The sequence below is a fragment of the Drosophila albomicans genome, chromosome 3 (genome assembly GCF_009650485.2).
Source record: "Drosophila albomicans strain 15112-1751.03 chromosome 3, ASM965048v2, whole genome shotgun sequence".
NCBI lineage: Eukaryota > Metazoa > Arthropoda > Insecta > Diptera > Drosophilidae > Drosophila > Drosophila albomicans.
This window is the reverse complement of record NC_047629.2, coordinates 43,578,184-43,596,789: the sequence shown is the minus strand read 5'-3', so window position 1 is coordinate 43,596,789 and position 18,606 is coordinate 43,578,184. Positions and strand designations below refer to the sequence as shown.

Genomic DNA, 18,606 nt, shown 5'->3' with positions numbered 1-18,606 from the left:
GTTTAATATGTAGATTTATTAGTTTTGTGAGTTGTACGTGAAAAACAATGCGGAAGACTTTTTGCGCCTTTTGCCATTTATTGACTAATTGTGCAGTCAATTGGAGCAGCTCAAGATGAAGCGCTGTTTCGTTGAACGCTTCTCAATTACACTTTGGTTTAGGGTTGTCGCATTGACATTGAAATTGAAACAGAGACGCCACTGTATACAGTTGACTCTTTACAGTTATGCTGTGTGTGTTAATAACCGTAAGGACAAGTTTGGAGTTTGGAGGCAACTGCACGCATGGGAAATGTGCAACCAGTTGTTTGCAGTATTATTGCTGTACTTGCAAGTATGTGCATACTGCATAGATAGGCAGCTGTTGCAGTTTTGCCATTGAACCACATACCCATAGAGCAAAACTGGAAATTCATATGCGTTTTCACTGACAATGCTAACGTTTAAGCTGTTGATGTTGTTGTTGCAGTTTGCTGTTACTGGAGAGGAAGGCCAAATGCCGGCAATCCTGCCATTTGCCAGTTGCCAGTTGGAAAGTGAAAATGCTTTCGTTTTCATTTGCAAATAGTTTTGCGTTCGGCATTCAATTGACAGCGGTTGGCCAACAAGGTTGAGCGCATCCATCCAACGCAAACGCGGTGTTAGAGCATGAAGATTATACAATTATTGCACATCGTGTGTGTTATCACATCCATCGATGCCCACGGCTACATCATACGCTATGAGATGAAGAAAGCCCGTTGCTTGAATCCGCCACGCACCGCCAGACGCGTGGAGTCCGTGATCGGAGAGTGTCAGGAGGAGGTCAAGAACAAGCTGGTAACTGGTAAGTTTACCCAGAGATGACACATACAAAGTTCTCAAAAAAAATACTAATATTAAGGTCTAAAAAGATTGGAGTTAGCTAAAATAATTGATGATTCAAATCTTTAGTCTATAATCCTTTTGAGTTAATCAAAACGTTTGCATTATATTTGAGTTGCAAAGTTGTGGCGATAAGGCTTTACTATTGAATTGAAAAATTGCGAACTCTATACTAAAATAAATAAGTTTATGCATATAAAATGGAATAAACTGAAATCAAGTTCAAAATTGTTGATTTCAGTAAAATTTTCACTACATCGAAAGACATGATTCAAAGTGTTTTTTTTTATCTGAATTTTAATTATGTGATTTTTATTGAATTAGTTGTTTCTATATATGACTTACCCAAGACTATAAGTATTTTTTAATAACTAATTTAATTTATTAACTATTAACTATCAACATGTTAAAATTATTTATTTATTTTTATAGACTTCATTTAAAAAAAATAAATAACGGCGTTTTGAGGTACTACTTTTGAATAGTAAAATTGCGGATTCCCCACTTAAATCAATAAGTTTGTGAATATAAAAAAAAATAATTTTAATACAATGTTAAAAACTGTAGATTACAGTATAATTTACTCTACATCGAATGCCCAAATTTTTTTACGTGATAATTTTTTTAAGTGATAATTTTTGTAAGTGAAGTTTCCAAAAATAAGAAAACCTTTTCTATCTATCTGATATACTTGCTTGATAATTCCATTTTAAAGACTATGTTTAACTATTATTAATAATGCAGAGGCCTATGAGATACTCAAGGAGCAGGTGTCGCAGGAGCAGCCGCCGCTTGATCTGCACAGCGATAGCGTCGAGTTAATCGAGTCATTCGACTGGCAACCAATTCATGAAGATCCGCTGCTCCAACCTCCGCCCATTGAGCAGCCAATCAATGCCACAAACTACGAGTACATCATCTACGATGAGCCGGAGCCACGTCGTCGTGTGGCACGTTTGGTGCGCAGTCTTAAGCGATTGGATGTGGCCAGTGCTGGGATTTATCATCCGACTCTTGTGCCGCTCGAGGATAAACGCATCGCTGGGGTAAGTTAAGGATGTGTGAGAGTGCAGAGAATGCATTTCATCCATAAAGCGCACTCTTAATGAATATGCAACTTGTAGTGTGCAACTTGCAACGTGCGCAATTAAGTTCAATGGCAGCTCGCAGTGGCAACGGACGCGCAGTGACGACTTTGGTTGGATCTGATGCCACATTGCCATTGATTTGGCGTGCAATTACAATGCAACCTCCAGCCACAGTACCTCTCTCCCTCACCGACCCCGCCCCCGTCACCGCCCTAACGCCTTCTATTCATGCTAAAGTCAGGGTTGTCGTTATATTGCCAGACAATTGAAAGAAAAGCGCAATCGTCGCTGGCGTTGCAAATGCAGTTGCATTTTTGTTCACACACAACGCGCTAAATTTTATGGCTGAAAAGTGCATTTTATGGTTGCATTTAATACACATTAGCTGCTTTTTATGCATCAGCAAATTGAATGCTTAGTTAAGAGTATTTTCTGATTCTTCTTGTCGACGATGTTGTGGTTGCTGTTGCTGTTTTTCCAGTGTCTGCTGCACTGCGTCTATGCGAGAAACGACGCCATTGACAAGAATGGCTGGCCAACACTGGACGGCTTGGTGGACTTTTACTCGGAGGGTGTAAACGAGCACGGCTTTTTTATGGCCACATTACGTTCCGTAAATCTCTGTCTGCGCGCCATGACCAATAAATATCATGTGAATCGCAAGCAAATGCCGCGCAAAGGCGAGAGCTGTGATCTGGCATTTGATGTCTTTGACTGCATATCCGATCAGATAACAGGATATTGCCTGGATCAATATAGTAGATATTAGACAAATGCATTTAATAAAAGTGGTTCTCTTTATTTGATTATTAAGAAAAAGTAGTTATTTTATTAATCTATATATGACTAGTAGTAAAGCGACATCTAGCGTCTTAGCTTTGAAACTACTCATTGGCGCCATTTTTAAGTTTTTAATATCCCAAAGCTGATAAAAGATGGCGCCACTGTGCAATGGTATTTTTTATATATACTGTACAGCGCATTGGTCAAACGTTCAAAAACATGCTTTTTAAATACTACTTCGTAGTAAAGCACTAATAAAGTGCAGAATTGTTTCACACTTTTTCATTCGAATTATCTTGGTAGATTTTTTAAATCAAGAAAACAAAAAGTTGTTTAAAATTGCCGCCGTTGGCGCCAATACAAATATACCTTTTAAGGTGTAACCAGCTGCGGATTATAGGTGTAGTATATTTTGGTATAACATGACATAAAATAGTACAATTTCAAATTGAGCTTTCGGTCACGCTACTGGTCACATTGGGCCCGCGGTTGGAAACGCGAGTTGTTGTTGTTCCAGTTGGAAGCGGAGTGTACGAAAGAAGTAATAATTTTTTGATTATTTAACAAGTGTAAATATAAAAGCTATAAAAATCTACAATCTGCTTTGCTGCAATTGTACATTTGTTACGTATTTGTAGTGTTTCAAGTGCCCCTATAAGTGTACAGATGCATACTGAACAAACCATCAAACGCGTAATTGAGGTCAAATTCGTGGAATAACTATCAAAGTGTAACAAATTGCATAGCGTATTGGGTGAAAACGCGTAACTCTATAAAATAAAGATAAAATCTGAGACTTTTGTGCAATATTGCAGTCGTTGAAAGCCAATTTTTCCTTGGCCCTCAATGATGGGCCTTATATAATGCAAGTGGGCGTGTTTCCAATGCGCCTGCGCTTGTCAAAATGAAAAAAATAAGAGAAAAATTTAGAAAAGTGAAATTACTGAAATGCGACGACGAAGACGACGGCGGCTGCTGCTGCTTCTGCGGCCGGCCAATCGACGTCACATGTTTCTGTAAATTAGTTGAGGGGAATGAATATTGCAATGATGACGCAATTTTGCGTTTGCTGCTTTTGCCGCTGTCGTTGCCGCGTATGCTTTTTGTCGTGCCCGCGTGAATCATTCAACATTCATTGGGCTGTTGTTGTTGCTGCTGCGACTGCGGTTGTCAGCACATTTTATATACAGAAACTTCCACAAGTAATTGTTGTTGCTGCTGCGCATTGCTGCTGAACGGAGACAAGACTCTCTTGACAAGCTGTCAGTGCTCAACAGGTTGCATTCCCTATGATTGGCAAAGTCATGACCATGGTTTCGCAGACTCCGCTATTATTACTCAGCTCTATTTGCTGCGCTTCAATGAACGCACGCGGTCGGCTCTTAAGCAAGTGTGTGTGTGTGTGTGTGGGTATGCACGTGTATGTGTGTGTGTGTGTGAGAGTGGAAGTGTGTCGTCCACTTCTCAACTAAAGTTGTTTTTGCATATGCGTCAAGTCTCCACTAGGGGGCTCGTCTGCTCTCCAAATGCAACTGCAGTTGGTTTGTGTCCCGGCTAAACTATTCTTATTTGAGCGGCATTCACAACGTGGCGCATGTTTGAACTTGAAATTCTTATTGATTACTTAGCTAAGATATCTACACATGTGCTTCGACTCACATTCATTTGATATCTTGGCACATTGTTCACTCGATTCATGCGGATGGAGCGGCATTTTTGAAAGGTCCAGTGACCAACTGAGTGACGAATAGTATCGAGTTTTATTTGGGCACGGACTTTGAAATGATTGTAAACAACGTTTAAGGTTGCCTAAAAACAACAACACACACACTCACATATGCAGACTTGGCGCGACATTTAGATAAGTAAAAAACACCATAACAGATTTTTATCAGTTTGCGCTTGGCCCCTTTTCCTGAGTGCGCACACACACACGTACATCTGTATCTCACACGGAGCTATCTGTTTCTAATGAGATACATTTTGCGATGTCATGTGCCTTTTTATCGCACATTTTGTTTTTCTAGCGCTCCGGACGTAAACGACACAACAACAACACCTACAAAAAAAAGAGGAAAAAGAGAAGCAACAATTCGATTTCTAAAAAATCATATATATTTATTTTTTGTTTTGTGATTTTTCGTTGTCGTTTCACTCTCACACTCGCAGTCGCAGTCGGGTGGGTAATCTTTCGGCTGCGTTTGCCCCACAACGTTCAGTCGACGCGCAGCACTCAACACGAACAATTCGTTGGGACCGCGTATCTGTCAGATACGACGTGACGTATATATATATAGTCGGTTCGTTTAGTTATTCGACATTCTCTATTTCGTTTTCGTTTTCAATTTTCTAAGTTATGCATAGTTTTTTATGAGGCCAGTGCAGTGCATAATTTGAACATTTTACGGTTCCACCAAAAGTTGCTTTTGAGACACATTCGCGTTATTGTGATTAACAGCAGATTGAGTTTTAGTTGGAGTTACTTATATACTATATACATATGTATATGCAACTACTACCTATACTAATTAGCAGTCTTGTGTTACGCTATCATAATAATATGACAGAATTTTTCAGCTCTCACGCGAGTTTTGTATTGTTTGATTTTCTGCTATATAAATGCTTGCCGTTATGTAATCTGTTTTCGTAACAGCGGCGCGATGAAAATGTGAAAAACAAAAAAAATAATTGCAAGAAAAGCGGATAAATAATGGGCGGGGGACAAACATTAGAGCGAGATGCAGCAACCTTGTTGGCAAACTAATTAAATTGAATTATCTGCGTTTTGGTGTTGTAATCAACAACACAGCCAGCGCAGCAACACTTTCAAAAAATATTCAACATTTCGAGTTGACCGCTTGAAACCGGTTTCCAAAATACATTCGTTTTTCTATAACCCACATATCTCTCTCACTTATTTCGAGTGGTTGATCAATGAAAAAGAAGGCAGCCATAGTCCATAGTCATAGAGACAAGCCCATAGCCAGACCTTTACCAGACCATTCCACTATAATTTTTTTGCCTTACTGATAAGCGCATGTGACCTGTTAATGTATTTCATTCGCGTAATTCGAGCATTTGCCACGCCTTGTTTTCCTTTTTATTTTTTTTGCATAGAACATCGATCGAGGGAATTAGATTATAATTTGTTCGCACGCGCTTTGCGATTGCTTATCAGTTGCGAAAAAAAAGTAAAGGAAATTTAATTATTAAATTATGATGTGTGCGTGGCATGATTTATTCGAGATGTCTGGGGGCTGGTTGATGGCCTTATCGTTGCAAAACTTGTGTTTAAACCAGGCCAAAACAAGTACTCTCTACACACGACAAATAAAGCAAGGAGATGTTGTTGTTGACCAAGCAAATACACACAAAAAATTGATTAAGTCAGTAGTCAGTCTGACAATTGCGCAGCAAACATACGTAAAAAAAAGAAGGCAAAAATCCCCCCATATCTCTCTATATATACAAATGTATATATGTAATATATTCTCAAGCATTTCACCACGGTGCAAATTCTGTTTTTTTTGGCCCACAACCAATTTGACGTCATTTCAAGCGATCGCTGTCACGTGTGTGTGTTTTTTTTTCGGGTAACTGGGCTCGTTATGGGTCTCGAGTCTAGTCAGCTGTCTAGACTCCATTCTCGAATGCTGTATCTCGCTTGAGATTTTAGATAAATACATATGTATATATGTATTTATGCTAATCGGCTGCCTGGCAACTTGTTTTCTTTCGCAATCATCGTTAGTTGCAATCAATTGCTGACTTGTGTTTCTTTTTAATGTGATGACGTAAAAAAAGATACAGGAAAATTAGTTAGTATGGTTTTGACATTTCTCACTTGTATAACGCAACTGCAATATCTTATCGGGAGGCGTGTTGAAGCTATCAAAGCACTTGTTCAAATACAAATACAAATACAGCTACAACTCAAATTACATTTTGTGTTTGTCAACAATTAAACTATCAGAAATTTCCTTATCAATTGCCTTGTCATCTACTATATATAATATTATTTAATAATAATTTTACATCATTTCTTCACAGTTCGATTTTGTAAAGCTACAAAATGCATAGAGCACACACAGCCTTTAGTCTGGCGTTATCGCCGATGGCGCATAAAAACTTTGCCACATGGCTGCTCAACAGCAGCAGCAGTCAAAAGGTAAGACTCTAAAAATATAATCATCCGAATTAGCATGAAACTAATCAATTTGTTTACAAACTTCACAGCTAATCAAGGCAACCGCTGCTGCCGCTGTGCGCACCTACAACTCAGCTGCCGCGGAACCCTTCGCCAATGGCAGCACTGCCACCTACGTGGAGGAGATGTACAACGCCTGGCTGCGTGATCCCAGCTCGGTGCATACTGTAAGTGAAGTGTCTGCCAATGACATGTCGGTCATTCGCCTTCTACCTGCAAGCAAAACGTGTTGTTTATCGTTGATTATGACTGCAAATCAAGCGACTTTTTTGGAGCACAGTCAAATCTCGACGTAGAGTGCTTTAACACTTTTGCAATGTTTGCCTTGAACCAGTCAGAGGCGAGCAGAAACATATTCGACTAGTTTTAAACGCGTGTCTGCAGTTAAATGTTTGCTAAATTTTAAACTAACTTTTAGATTTATTCAGATGAATGCGAAAAACGTGCTTCAAATGTTATACATCTCAATTGTATTAGAACAGTTTCTTTATAGGAAGCTTGAACAACCATGAAATGGTTTAGTAATATGAAAAATGTATTATTAAGCACAACTAGTTCGCTTTAGAAACCTTTCGCTACTTTTTTAGGCGTAGAATTTTCTTGATATCGAATATAAAATGGCAACTGCGATTGCTTCATAATAATTTAATTGCACTCGTTAAGCAAACTCTTAAAATGTTTCGATAAAAAAACAGAAATAATTATTATTTCATTGTAATAACGAATACAATTCCTTATTGTAGTTAGATGAGCCAGAGCGACTTCAGGCTGAACAGTAATAATATATTGCTAATATTCTAATTCTAATATCAAAGTAGGAATATTGATTTGGTAGCTGCGAATGCTTCATAATGATTTAAATGCACTCGTTAAGCAAACTTTAAAGTTTACTCTGAAACAGTTTGAAATCTTATTCATCAACTCAGTTGCCCTTTAAGACCGCACTTAAATATTTATATTGTCATGTGCACTTTTAATGTGCAGCAGTTCACTTATTTACAATCATTACTTTTTGAAATTGATTGCAACACGTTTTGTTTGCAGCTTTATTATTACCTCGACTGATGTGCAATGAACTCAACTTTTAACACCTGTTTTTTGTTTTGCAGTCATGGGATGCTTACTTCCGCAGCAACACGTATGTGAGTCCACCAAATTTGGCGCCCGTGCAGGCAAACACGTTGCCATTGACCGCTTTCAATTTGGGAGGCGCTGCGAGCGCTGCACCCGACTCGAAGACCATCGATGATCATCTGGCTGTGCAGGCGATCATTCGCAGTTATCAGGTATGTTTGTGCTGGGTCCATAGTTAGTCCCTCTCCACCCCCCTAAGTTATAGTCCGCCTATTATATAGAGTTGGAAACAGTTGAGATTGCAGCCGCAAAGCGTAATATTTGTTGGCGCTTTTTGTTTTTTCTTTTCGTTATACGTTTTCCCTTATTTTCCTTTTGGTTCGTTTCTCGTTTTTTTATTTGTGTTACCACATTTAGGTTCTATATTTAATGTTTATGTTTTTTTGTAGAGAATCGTTTAGAGATGCCCACCTTTCTCCTATCCACAAGTTTTTTCTTTGTGTTTCATTTTGTGTGCATTCTAAAAAGTATCTCAATCGCACACAAACGAGTAGCTTAGAAGTTTTTTTCGTTCCTTTGCTTTTTGTTTAGTAGCAAACGAATTCTAATCCGACCTGCGTTTAATGTTTACACTTTTCCACCTTGCCCCCTCCAAATAAAACTCCCCCATTGTTGTAAATGGGAATCATAAAGTAGAGATCACCCACGTAGTTTCATTATCAGTTTTTTTTCGAGTGTAGTTTTTTGGTTAGGGATTTTTTGTTATGGTCACACTTATTGCATTATTTCCTTGCACCGCCATTTGGTATTTTAATATCTCTCGATGGGTAGTTAGAACTGCAAGCAAAAACAGAACAACATAATACAATTCTAACAAGCAAACTACAACTACAACTACAACAAACAACTCTATCTACATACAATCTACTCCAATATATAATATATATATATATGTATAACATGTGTACGATATAGTCACGTGGTCATTTGGCATCTGATCTGGATCCGCTCGGAATTTTAACACGCGAAAAAACCGTTTGCAAGGATGGCCTTGCACGTCGTGCTAACGAAGATGTGCTCAGGCAGCATTCTGGGTTTTTGTTTGGTAAATTCTTTTTGCAAAACTCAACAACAAACTACTACCACTCCACCATATCTTGTACTCTCCCACATCCTGATCCCAACTTAAAAATGCACCCCATAAACTATACAACACCTGCACCACAACCGCAAATAAACAATAAATTGTACAACTTTGTTTTTGAGTGCTTTGAAGCCTATTGATTAACCCCTCATTCGATAATACCTAACTACAAGAAAAATATCGATCCCAAATTGATCAATATTATTGTGTATAACAATGAAATTCGGAGTTGATGAGGCATAAACCTAAAAAAGAGTCAGGACTTTTTAGAACATAAGTTATAGTCAAGTTCAGTTTTAAATTCCAATTCAAATTCAGTTCACTCATGTTTCTCTCTAACTGTACAACTAAGAGTAAGTAACCCTCGGTGTTTGGCATCCACAAATATCTAATTACAATAATAATTATCTATATATTTGTTGTCCTCCTAGTGCACTCTAGTCTTTAGTACCACGTTCCAAGTTACAGTTCTTTTTTCCCCCTCTAATCCAAAAGAAAAACCAAGTGAAAACTGTCATTTGTTTGTCGCTCTAATGCTGGCTTACTTTTTTGTATATCTCTCTGTTCTGTATCTAGCTGTTTTTTGTTTATTATATAATTACTATTATTTCTTATGCTATATTATTTATTAATTTTTCTTTTTTTTTTTCTTCATTTATTTATATATGCTTTCCTAACCACCTCAAAAAAAACAAAAACAAAAATAATATCGAATTGAAAACTGAAACTGCAATCAAACAATGTTTAAAACAACAAATTCCAAATTCTCTCTCTCTTGTATTATCTGTGTGTGTGTGTAAACGACATTGTTAATATTATTATAATTGTGTAACACAATCACAACAACACCAAAAATTACACAACAACTACAACTACTACTACTGACACAATATTAGATTCGAGGACATAATATTGCTCACCTCGATCCACTCGAAATTAATACACCAGAATTGCCTGGCAACTCCTCGACGAAATCCATTTACGCTAATTTCAGTTTTGGTAAGTAAGCTTAGAGACGGTCCCCAAAACACACCCCCCTAAAAACCATCCGAAACACTTTCCTACCACACTATACGAAAACACCCAAAATTCATTATAATTTGTTCGACTTAACTCTTGTGTTTGTTCCGTCTTGTACAATAAAAACTCCCCACACACAAATCAAAAGCAAATACGTTGTGTCTTGTATTTAAGTAATCCCAAAACTTGTACCTTGTATATCCTTTCATGCACACATCCAAAAAATAAAATTAAAAATCAAATTCGAAAAAATTACCTTCAAAAAAATATAAAAACTATCAAAATCAGAACCAAGTAAATATATACCTTTACTCTATATATGTAAATAAATTAATATTTTAAATATATATTGCTCAGTTTCAATGTTATATACTTGACCTTTTGTATTGTAAACAAAAAACTATTGTTATATTTTTTCATTACAATATTTTTCATATAATTTCATAAGTTCATGATTAGATTTGTTTGCATGTCGTCAACATATGATTAAAGCTGACTTTTGATCAGGCATCAACAGAATCAACAAATTATCGTATCATCTAAGGCATGCACCAAGTACCAAGTGTTGTATAGTTTCTATATATTACTACTATATATATACGATGTCTAGGACAGATCAGCATGTGTCTGTGACAAAACTTTTTGCAGACAACAAAATCATTACACTCCGAATTTCAAAACCAAAATCCACATTTGCCGCCTACAAAACTAAACTTAAAAACTAATCACAGCATCACTTAACAACAAGCACTAACTAGTATGATTTACTAATATGTCACTATATATATTCCCAACCACAATCGCATCCCTAAAAATAACAGGCGAACAGGATATGGAACGTCAATTCAAGCTGCCCAGCACCACATTTATTGGTGGTGATGAGGCTTCGTTGCCATTGAAGTGAGTATGACGATTATTATATTCCTTTCACATTACTAAAGTTTCTTTTCTATTGCCTCAGGGAAATCCTCAACCGTTTGGAGAACGTCTACTGCAACAAGATTGGCGTTGAGTTCATGTTCATCAACTCGTTGGAGCAGTGCAACTGGATTCGCAAGCGTTTCGAAACTCCCGGCGTTCTCAACTTCTCGCCCGAGGAGAAGCGTCTGATTTTGGCCCGTTTGACACGTGCCACTGGCTTTGAGGCCTTCTTGGCCAAGAAATACTCGTCAGAGAAGCGTTTCGGTTTGGAGGGTTGTGAGATCATGATTCCCGCCTTGAAGGAGATCATTGATGTGTCCACCGAACTGGGTGTTGAGTCCGTTATTATGGGCATGCCACATCGTGGTCGCCTTAACACTTTGGCCAACGTCTGCCGCAAACCCTTGAACCAGATCTTCACTCAATTCGCTGGCCTCGAGGCCGCTGATGATGTGAGTACACAATTCGAACCCCTGGAATGTGCAACTAATTAATTTGTAATCTTATCGCAGGGCTCTGGTGATGTCAAGTACCATTTGGGTACATACATTGAGCGTTTGAATCGCGTCACAAACAAGAACATTCGCCTTGCGGTTGTGGCCAATCCCTCGCATTTGGAGGCCGTCGATCCCGTTGTCCAGGGTAAGACACGCGCCGAGCAATTCTACCGCGGCGATCAGGAGGGCAAGAAGGTCATGTCCATACTCATTCACGGTGATGCCGCCTTCTGCGGCCAAGGTGTTGTCTACGAAACGATGCACTTGTCGGATCTGCCCGACTACACCACCCACGGCACCATTCACGTGGTAGCCAACAACCAAATTGGCTTCACCACCGATCCACGTTTCTCGCGCTCCTCGCCCTACTGCACAGACGTCGCTCGCGTCGTCAACGCACCTATCTTCCACGTCAACGCCGATGATCCAGAGGCTGTGATGCATGTGTGCAAGGTGGCGGCTGAGTGGCGTGCCACTTTCCACAAGGATTGTGTCATTGATTTGGTCGGCTATCGTCGCAACGGTCACAACGAGATTGATGAGCCCATGTTCACGCAACCCCTGATGTACCAGAAGATTCGCAAGCACAAGAACTGCTTGGATCTGTATGCTGACAAACTGATTGCCGAGGGCACCGTCACCGGTGAGGAGGTCAAGTCTGTGGCCGCCAAGTACGAGAACATTTGCGAGGAGGCCTTTGCGCTGGCCAAGACCGAGACGCACGTCAAGTACAAGGACTGGTTGGACTCGCCCTGGTCTGGTTTCTTTGAGGGCAAGGACCCATTGAAGGTGGCGCCCACTGGTGTTAAGGAGGAGACGCTGATTCACATTGGTAACCGTTTCTCGTCGCCACCACCCAACGCTGCTGAATTCGTTATCCACAAGTGAGTCACGGATTGTTTATAGTTACTTATTCTGTACTGATAAACCTTTCTTTCTCCTCCATTCTCAGGGGTTTGATGCGTGTCCTGGCCGCTCGCAAGACCATGGTTGATGAGAAGATCGCCGATTGGGCTTTGGGCGAGGCCATGGCCTTTGGCTCGCTGCTCAAGGAGGGCATTCATGTGCGTCTCTCCGGTCAGGATGTCGAGCGTGGCACCTTCTCGCATCGTCATCACGTGCTTCACCACCAGCTGGTCGACAAGGCCACTTACAACTCGCTGCAGCACATGTATCCCGATCAGGCTCCCTACTCCGTGTCGAACAGCTCGCTGTCCGAGTACGCTGTGCTGGGCTTTGAGCACGGCTACTCGATGACCAACCCCAATGCCTTGGTGTTGTGGGAGGCGCAGTTCGGTGATTTCAGCAACACCGCACAGTCGATCATCGATCAGTTCATCTCCAGCGGCCAGTCGAAATGGGTGCGTCAATCCGGTTTGGTTATGTTGTTGCCCCACGGTATGGAGGGCATGGGACCTGAGCACTCGTCGTGCCGCGTTGAGCGTTTCCTGCAGATGAGCAGCGATGATCCCGACTACTTCCCACCCGAGTCGGATGAGTTTGCCATCAGGCAGCTGCATGATATCAACTGGATTGTGGCCAATTGCACAACGCCAGCGAATTACTATCACATCTTGCGTCGCCAGATTGCTTTGCCCTTCCGCAAACCTTTGATCTTGTGCACACCCAAATCGCTGTTGCGTCACCCGGAGGCCAAGTCGCCATTCAGCGAGATGAGCGAGGGCAGCGAGTTCCAGCGCATCATCCCCGATCGCGGACCAGCTGGCGAGAATCCCAGCAACGTGAAGAAGGTTGTCTTCTGCACAGGTCGCGTCTACTACGATCTGACCAAGACGCGTGCCGACAAGCAGCTGGAGAAGGATATTGCCATCGTGCGTGTGGAGCAGGTGCATCATGGAAATGGAATTCAATTCAATTAGCATTTTAATTAATCTCTGTTTGTTGCTCTTTAGGTATCTCCCTTCCCCTTCGATCTGGTCAAGGAGCAGGCCAATTTGTACAAGAACGCTGAGCTCGTCTGGTCCCAGGAGGAGCACAAGAACCAGGGCTGCTGGTCGTATGTGCAGCCACGTTTCCTCACCGCGCTGAACCACAGCCGTGACATCAGGTACGTGCTAATGTTAAGTGCTCCATCAGCCACTGCTGCAGCTCCATGATGAAAAAGTGAAAAACACCCCAAACTCGCGCACTCTCTGTCTTTACTCTACTCTTAATCTCTTACCCTTCTCTCTGTCTTTGGGTTTCTTCTGGTTTACTTTCTATATATATATATATTTATTTTTCGTTCACTCTCCGCCTGCACTCGGCGCACTTTCTTTTAGTCTATTTCACTCAGGCACTATTTATATTGTATATTTTCCTCTTCAATCTCTTGTACATTTTGATTTGATTTGGTTTCTCTAGTTTGGCCTTAATACTACATTTGTTTTTAATCTTTGCACTCTCATCGCACTCTGCACTCATCATTGCCTTTAGCTAATCCTTTTTCCAGCTTTTACTAATTATTATTTAAGAACTGTAGCGTGCTCCAAAAAGTATCTCTCTCTTCTATTCTATTATATTCTCTTCTCTCCGACTGTCTACTCTATCTCTAGTCTTAGTTCTAGCCGAGAGACAACATACTCTCTCTCTCTTAAAAGATCTCTATAAAAATCTCTCTACACACACTCAGACACAACTACATTCAAAATACAAATGACGCATGTCTCATAGGCATTCCAAAAAACGAAAACTCCAAAAATTCAAAAAGTGCATTTTGCAGTTCATCAACGAAAATTGGCTTTACACACACTTCACACACACACTGACAGACTGACATACACACACGACAATACACACACACATATACACACTCGTATCATTGTTATTATTTGCATGGCTTCTTAATGATCATTTGTTGATTTTATCCCAAAAAGAAAAAAAAAAGAAATGAAAATACTTTTGATTATTTTCTTTTGTACTAATGAAGATTGTTTAAAAAGTGCAAGAAAACAGAATGTTATGTTATGTTCCTTGAATTCCCGAGTCTTATTCCCAGTGATATATATATGTATATGTATTATTTGTACAATCGGCGAATCAGCAAAACAAACAAAATTGAAAAATCGTAATATCCAACTTGTCCACTCTCTCTCTTTCTCTCTATCTCTCTATCTTTCTCTCTCTGTGTATGTGTTATTGTTACAGCCAAAGCGATGAACAATCCACCTTCTCCAATACAACTACTACTACTACCACTGATAATACGAATACTAATCAAGATACCGATTCCGAAACTGATTCCGATCAAAAATCGAAACCCTGGCTAAGTCGCATGTTTGCCTCGAATAAAAGTGACAGTGCAACAACCGGTGGCAGTGCTGCAACTGCAACTGCAACTGGCGAGTTTAATGCCGCCAAGCATTTCGATTTAAAGAATGTACGCCACGATTTCAATAGGCCCGCGGGCGTCGCGGCCGCTCCGGGCGTGCGCCATGCCAAAACCGGACGTAAAATTAGGTGAGAGGGCCCAAAAAGCAAACAACAAAAATACTCTACTCTGCATACTCGATGCGCGTCAAAAATATTTGAACTCTCTCTCTCTCTATATACCTCTGAAACTCTCTTGAAAAAACTGTCTCTTTACCCACCTAACTTACTTAACTATCAGCAATTAATAACTACAATATCAATTAACAAAAAACAAACTCTAAATTAATATTGTAAATTTGTTCAATTCTCTCTCGCAAAACTGTCTATACTTCTCCTCTTTCTTTTTCCCACACATTTTCCATTTGTATTGTGTTCTATTTTTAATTTTCATAACCTAAACTCCTTCCCCCCGCTCTAATACTTTCCAACTCTTTCTAATCTTGTACTGCACACGAGTTTCTTTTCAGTCTTTTGTTTTTGTTTGAAGCACGCGCGTTTTTTTTTTTATTTATTATTTATGTTTGCTATTACGTAACCAACTACCAAACCAATCAGTCCATAATTTCGAATCGTTCTCAGCGTTTTTGCCCACACAAAACTTGTCGTATAACCAAGGCAAAAACAAATCAGCATTCTAGTACTCAAGCACATCTCTATACACTGCAATCTACAGAAATTATGAAGATAGATATTGCGATATGTCTGCTTAGAAGATATCTGCCCAATTTCTATTGCCCATTTGATTTTGTCAATTCTAAATATTTCAAGGTTTGGGTTTGGTGTGTTGTCATTTGTTCTCTCTCTCTTAATTTAACGGGAATTTTCCTCCGTTCTTGCGATCCCCACACTGGTTGTTGAGTTTACGCTACATTTATTTATTGTCTCTACTTATTATCATTTGCCGAAACGTTTCTAATACTTTGCGCCTTGGCCTTAACTCTCTCCTATCATTTCATTGAACATGACCCATAAACTATATGCTAAACAATCTTAACTATATCAACATACTTCTCATAGATAATGTCTAATGTAGTGCACGTTTCTCTAACCAAATCAAATTAGCCAACTTATTGTTATGTGTACTACTCACTTTGCATTTGTTTTCGTGAATATTTTTCATGGATGTTTATTAATATTTTCTTTATGATCCTAACTCTCTATAGCTATGCTGGTCGCGCCTCCAGCGCCTCGACAGCCACCGGATCGAAGGCCCAGCACATTCGGGAATTGAATGCGCTGTTGAACGATGCGATTTCCACCTAAGGAGAAAAGAAGGGAGAAAACGATCAGCTCAACGGTGTTATGGATGGTTGATGAGTTTTATGAGAAATGAATATTAATTATGATTATATATGAGTATATTTTGTAATAGAAACGTAACGTATGCAGATACGATCTTTGATACGAGTTTTTTCGGACGAAATTGTTAAGTGCATTGTGTGAAAGTAATGAAATGAAAATAATGATGTTAAATATTAGTTTAGTGAAATTGAATGAGCAACAAAAACAAGAACACGAAATTGTTTAGTGTTTTTAAACAATACAATACAACAACAAACACTACAATTCACACACAAAACACCCTCCACTCCACTCTCCCCTCTACACTCAAAACTCTAGTAGTTTATATTAATAAAAACAAATACACACTCAAGTAAAGAAATTTCTAAAAAGAAAAACAAAAAAGAATGCGAAAGAAGTAACTTTTTTTTCAAATGAATAAATCACATTTGTAATTTTATTTTATTTTTATGCTTAATATTTATTTTATTGTATTATATATAAATAACTATCTCAACACGAAAAAAAAGAAAGAAAAAACAACAACTTATGAATGCAACAACAGCGTGTTTTTGTTTGCCTTTGCTTAAGTTATACAATTTTGTTTAAATAAAAAAAGCAACATTTATATACAAAACAACAACACACGAGAGTATACACTTCTATATATATAATATATATATAGATTAAACTGTGCTTTATAGTCGGCTAAACAAATGGGCGGAACAACAAGAACAAAGTTTTTTATCAGGGATGTTGCGACTGTTTTGCATCGTTTATTTCAAAGGCGTATCAACAATTGTAATATGGAATGCTTTAAGTAATTTGTACTGTATTTTAGAATTTAAAATGAAAACATCAGCAAATCAAAGCGATTGCAATTTTATTTGCCAATTGATGTATGTACGTGCACCACTTGCAGCACTTGTGCTATAATTACTTATAGTACTTAACTTAAATATTTGCACCCTTGTCTCGCACCAATATATGATATTGAACGTAGAGTGATAATGAACAACTTTAATAAAACTTTTCAACAAAAAAAAAAAAAAAAAAACACACTTATACTATTTTATAAAGAAAAAAGAAATACAAATTGAGAGAGCATGTGTGTCGGTTATAACTCAAATTTTACTCTTAATCAAAAAGATAAATTAAAAAAGAACAAAAAAACAGAACTCTAAGTAGCATGTTTACATAACAGTTAACTAACAAACTGAAACAAAAGTTGAACACCATACGAGTATGTACTATAATAAAAAGCGGATAATGAATAAAATATATATATACAATTAAGCAACAATAAAACGACTTTGACTCAGTTAAGCTCACTTTAATAAGTATACGCTTAGTACGCCACAACTATAATATATGGAAGATGATAAAACTTGAAAGAAGTGCGACATTTGGCGACGCGAAGATTAAATACTCTACTGTCTTAACTTGAATTATTAGCAACATTTTAAAATTAACATTCCATTGAAATCTACTTTAGCTAAGTAAGTTTTTTTATAGTGCGATTCAACTTGAATTAAATAAGGAACGCGAAAATTTTGGTAATGAATAATCTTTTGAGGAAATACTTTGAAAATAAGCTTTGATTGATTTCTAGGTTGCTTTAGTTCTTTATATATTTGAAAAATATTTTAATTTATAATTTCCTATTTCCCACAATTACTAAATAGTCCCGTAGAAATGGTCACACTTAAAAGTTGTTCTTCTAAGCTTCCCTTTTCCAAGTCGATATTCCATTTTTGGAAGCAGCTTTAGAGCGTCTTCGCTTAGTTGTCCGGTTTTCCACAGGAAGTGACACACTCAGTGAGGTTTTTCGATTTTCACTGTCATTCTATTAGTATTCTGTATGCGGAGCACTTTCACATCACCTTGTTATTGATCCTCTGTTGGCTTTTGTGTCTACCATCTTCCTGTCTGACAACTTGGACAACACAAATTGGGCAAGTAAAACGCTCACTTTTGGCCAATTTTCAAGCTCACACACTCCACACATGGCGAAGGAGGGCGGGAAGAAGCAATCACAGCAATTTCATTGAACATCTTTGAGCGTTTTTGCTTTACTTTCTAATGTCCGGCGTAGCATTTCTTGTTTTCATGTGCTGAGCGCAAACGCTGTAGGCGATCCAAAGTCGCTAAACCAGCGAAACGCCATGTAAGTGTAAGTAAATCTATGGCCATATAACGTGTTTTCAATTCTTTTATTTGTTTTGTTTTTTTTATTTGCGTTGCGTGTTGACTCGAGTTGTTTGCGTCTCGTCTCTGCCAAAAATGGGCACATCCAGTGCGTGTTGCTCGTTTACCGTTTCGCCGAAGAACTTATCCGAAAGCTTTGTGCTCCAA

General features: G+C 38.8%; 2 protein-coding genes across 6 annotated transcripts; both read left to right on the top strand.

Moving 5' to 3' along the window:
• The first annotated feature begins 557 nt into the window (after positions 1-557).
• Positions 558-2,760, top strand: LOC117566802 (uncharacterized). The gene is made up of 3 exons (XM_034246349.2): positions 558-826; positions 1,609-1,910; positions 2,434-2,760. Exons 1-3 carry the CDS (start codon positions 649-651, stop codon positions 2,719-2,721), a joined length of 768 nt encoding a protein of 255 aa, XP_034102240.2. The 5' UTR covers positions 558-648; the 3' UTR covers positions 2,722-2,760.
• A 423-nt stretch (positions 2,761-3,183) lies between these two features.
• LOC117566801 (2-oxoglutarate dehydrogenase complex component E1) lies at positions 3,184-17,405 on the top strand. Of its 5 annotated transcripts, none has more exons than XM_034246345.2 (12): positions 3,184-3,276; positions 6,786-6,903; positions 6,972-7,109; positions 8,052-8,228; positions 8,992-9,121; positions 11,002-11,080; positions 11,142-11,553; positions 11,614-12,482; positions 12,551-13,445; positions 13,512-13,666; positions 14,746-15,057; positions 16,134-17,405. In XM_034246345.2, exons 2-12 carry the CDS (start codon positions 6,808-6,810, stop codon positions 16,231-16,233), a joined length of 3,363 nt encoding a protein of 1,120 aa, XP_034102236.1. In that variant the 5' UTR covers positions 3,184-3,276; positions 6,786-6,807; the 3' UTR covers positions 16,234-17,405. The 5 variants fall into 5 exon arrangements, with proteins under 5 accessions (XP_034102236.1, XP_034102237.1, XP_034102235.1 ...); XM_034246346.2 differs by lacking the exons at positions 3,184-3,276; positions 8,992-9,121 and adding exons at positions 4,929-5,035; positions 10,057-10,159; XM_034246344.2 differs by lacking the exon at positions 3,184-3,276 and adding an exon at positions 4,929-5,035.
• Positions 17,406-18,606: the final 1,201 nt, after the last annotated feature.

What these genes read in the sequence shown, in the direction of transcription:
- LOC117566802 (XM_034246349.2), top strand. Translation starts at nt 649, where the DNA reads ATGAAGATTATACAATTATTGCACATCGTGTGTGTTATCACATCCATC. An exon ending in CAAGAACAAGCTGGTAACTG is followed by an intron (nt 827 to 1,608) that starts GTAAGTTTACCC and finishes TTAATAATGCAG; the next exon opens with AGGCCTATGAGATACTCAAG. An exon ending in AGGATAAACGCATCGCTGGG is followed by an intron (nt 1,911 to 2,433) that starts GTAAGTTAAGGA and finishes CTGTTTTTCCAG; the next exon opens with TGTCTGCTGCACTGCGTCTA.
- LOC117566801 (XM_034246345.2), top strand. Translation starts at nt 6,808, where the DNA reads ATGCATAGAGCACACACAGCCTTTAGTCTGGCGTTATCGCCGATGGCG. An exon ending in ACAGCAGCAGCAGTCAAAAG is followed by an intron (nt 6,904 to 6,971) that starts GTAAGACTCTAA and finishes CAAACTTCACAG; the next exon opens with CTAATCAAGGCAACCGCTGC. An exon ending in AACCACAGCCGTGACATCAG is followed by an intron (nt 13,667 to 14,745) that starts GTACGTGCTAAT and finishes TTATTGTTACAG; the next exon opens with CCAAAGCGATGAACAATCCA.